The 2,412-nt window shown below is 33.5% G+C and overlaps 1 protein-coding gene across 1 annotated transcript; it reads right to left on the bottom strand.

The window, feature by feature from the left end:
* Positions 1-493: 493 nt before the first annotated feature.
* LOC136065980 (kinesin-like protein KIN-5B) lies at positions 494-2,387 on the bottom strand. The gene is made up of 3 exons (XM_065769834.1): positions 2,244-2,387; positions 2,007-2,158; positions 494-1,110 (listed from the first exon to the last, which is right to left on the bottom strand). Exons 2-3 carry the CDS (start codon positions 2,148-2,150, stop codon positions 934-936), a joined length of 321 nt encoding a protein of 106 aa, XP_065625906.1. The 5' UTR covers positions 2,151-2,158; positions 2,244-2,387; the 3' UTR covers positions 494-933.
* Positions 2,388-2,412: the final 25 nt, after the last annotated feature.

Genomic DNA, 2,412 nt, shown 5'->3' with positions numbered 1-2,412 from the left:
TTACTACCTTCTTTTCATACGGTGCAACTGTTCGGACACTGATCTTTGTCTTTTCTAGATTGCTTCCTCAACGTGTGGGGCACGAACACCACACACTACTTGACTAGGAATAATATTTGGTGCAACTTTCCAGGTGAATGTTACAGGCAAATGCAAGAGCACACCACTGGCAAGTGGTAACCAGGTGTTTGGGACATTAGGCACTATTGTTCCAAGAGATTTCCGAGCTAAAGGCTGGGAAATCACATTTTTATATTACAATATGAAGAAAAAAAAAATAGTAATGTGGAAAAGAAATTAAAGCTGGCAAACTTTTAACGTAATAGTCAAATTTTAAGGTCTTGTTTGAAATTTTCAAACACCCTCTTCTTTACAGTCCAGTACAAAGTCATGGATTCCAACCTCATGTATAAAATTGCAAATCACAAGATAAATGGGCAAGAGCTTGTAAGAATTATTCATTCAAAGACAGCCACCAGTGAAATATTCAACATCAACATAAAAAATGCACATGTTGGACTACCTTCACATTTCGATTTTGACCTAACAACTTGGACTCATACTAATCAGTTAATGAGCATTTGAGCACATACAGCATTTTCAGATATAAAAGTTGTCACAAGATACATGGGAAACAGCAGGCAGGAATTATTCAATGCCATTTACCAAAGAACTAGTATTGTTCAACTTTTATATAAGGTACATGTGCTCTGAATACATACACTCCTTGGTTTTCTGAATATGAAATTTGTATTATCCATGACATTTCAACCTTGACCTTGACATGATATTTGGACTCGTGCTCATCAGTTGATGAGCACAATTCTTGATTGAAAAAGGAGACTTAGTTAACATACTAACAAGCTAGCTTTAATTAATATCTTTCCATCATTATTAAGGAGTAAACTAAAACTAACACTTTCTAATCAGAAGTCAATTTAAATATGCAAAAGGAGTTCTCTGAAGATGTGGTATCTTGCTTTCTGTAAGAGCCAACTTCACTCCTTTCTCTGAAATTTCATAGGCAGGTGTTCTCATCTCCTCAATGGATGCCAAACTTGGCACTACTATAACTCGTTTCTTTGGTGTTGTGCTAGTATGGTTATCGACCTGTTCATACAAACACCAGTAAACAACTTAAAATTCTGCAATAGCATCTCCAGAGCTTTGTTTTTCATTATTTTGAGATCATCAATCAAGAGTTCTGTAGTTTTATCTGTGTATTTTCCTAGGTAAACACCATTCTCACATTTGGGCCCATTTGGTGTTCAAAATAATGTGAAAACTGTGATTTAAAAAGTGTTGTAAAAATATGAGTTTAAAGTATTCATAATGTAAAAAATGTGTTTGATAATTTTAAAATGTGAAAAAACGTAATTGTGTGTTCGGTATGTATATGAGTTTTTTCTTTTAAAGTGATGACTGTATAGTAAAATAATACTATTTTATTTAAGAAGAGAGAAGGACAAAGAGGTGCGCCAATAGGAGAGGAAAAAAAAAAAGGAAAAGAAGAGGTTGGTCTTGTCAATGGGTATGAATTCTCGTTTTCAAAATATATGTTTTAAACACCATAATTTGAGAATTATAACTCAAAAACCCATAATAAAACATAGCTATCAAACAAGTCTTTTTCTATATTTAGCCTACAATTTTCAGTGTTTAAACATTGAAAACTATTATATCGTTATACCAAACAGGCCTTAGGTTGTCAAAAACTCTTTTATATTTTTAGAATCTCTCTTTTATATCCTATGCTTGAGAAACAAATAAGTTTCAAGTCAGAGTGAGAACTTTAAAAGAGAAAAAGGAGTTTTAAGTGAGAGCCTAACATTTTTAAAACTTCTCTTTTCTATCCAATGCTTGAGAAAGAAAAGAGTTTTGTGAGATCCTACCAAAAGTACCCCTAAATAAATCAAGTCCTTTTTCAAATATTTCAGCAATTTGAGAACTCTCTCTTTTCTATGCTATAATTGAGAAAAAAAGGAGTTCTAAGTGAGAGAGAGTACCAGATAATCTTTTACAAGGCACTTTTCTGCCTGGCTTCGGATGTCTGATATGCTTGTACCATGCGTCTCTTGTATCAATTTAATTTGATCCAAGCACAAGGTGGTCATGGAGTCTATTTCCTTCTTAATCTCATGGTCCAGCATTAGCGAATCTGCCCAGTTCAGATAGGTTTGAGAAGAATGCATAATTTAATAAGAAAAAGAAACTTAAATCAACATGTAATGAAATTTAGTTACCATTAACAGCTGCCGACAATTCACAAGCTCCAGCATCAAAATCTGCATTTACAGAGGAAGATGCAGATACAAATTCCTCATGTGCAAAATGATTCGTGTATATATTTTCCCTGTTGAAACAATGGTTGAAGACACAAATGGTATAAGCTAAAGAGATACCAAGAAGAAA

Source organism: Quercus suber, unplaced genomic scaffold (genome assembly GCF_002906115.3).
Source record: "Quercus suber isolate HL8 unplaced genomic scaffold, Cork oak 2.0 scaffold_1464, whole genome shotgun sequence".
Taxonomy (NCBI): Eukaryota; Viridiplantae; Streptophyta; class Magnoliopsida; order Fagales; family Fagaceae; genus Quercus; species Quercus suber.
The sequence above is the reverse complement of the archived record's forward strand: the minus strand, read 5'-3'. Positions and strand labels throughout refer to the sequence as shown.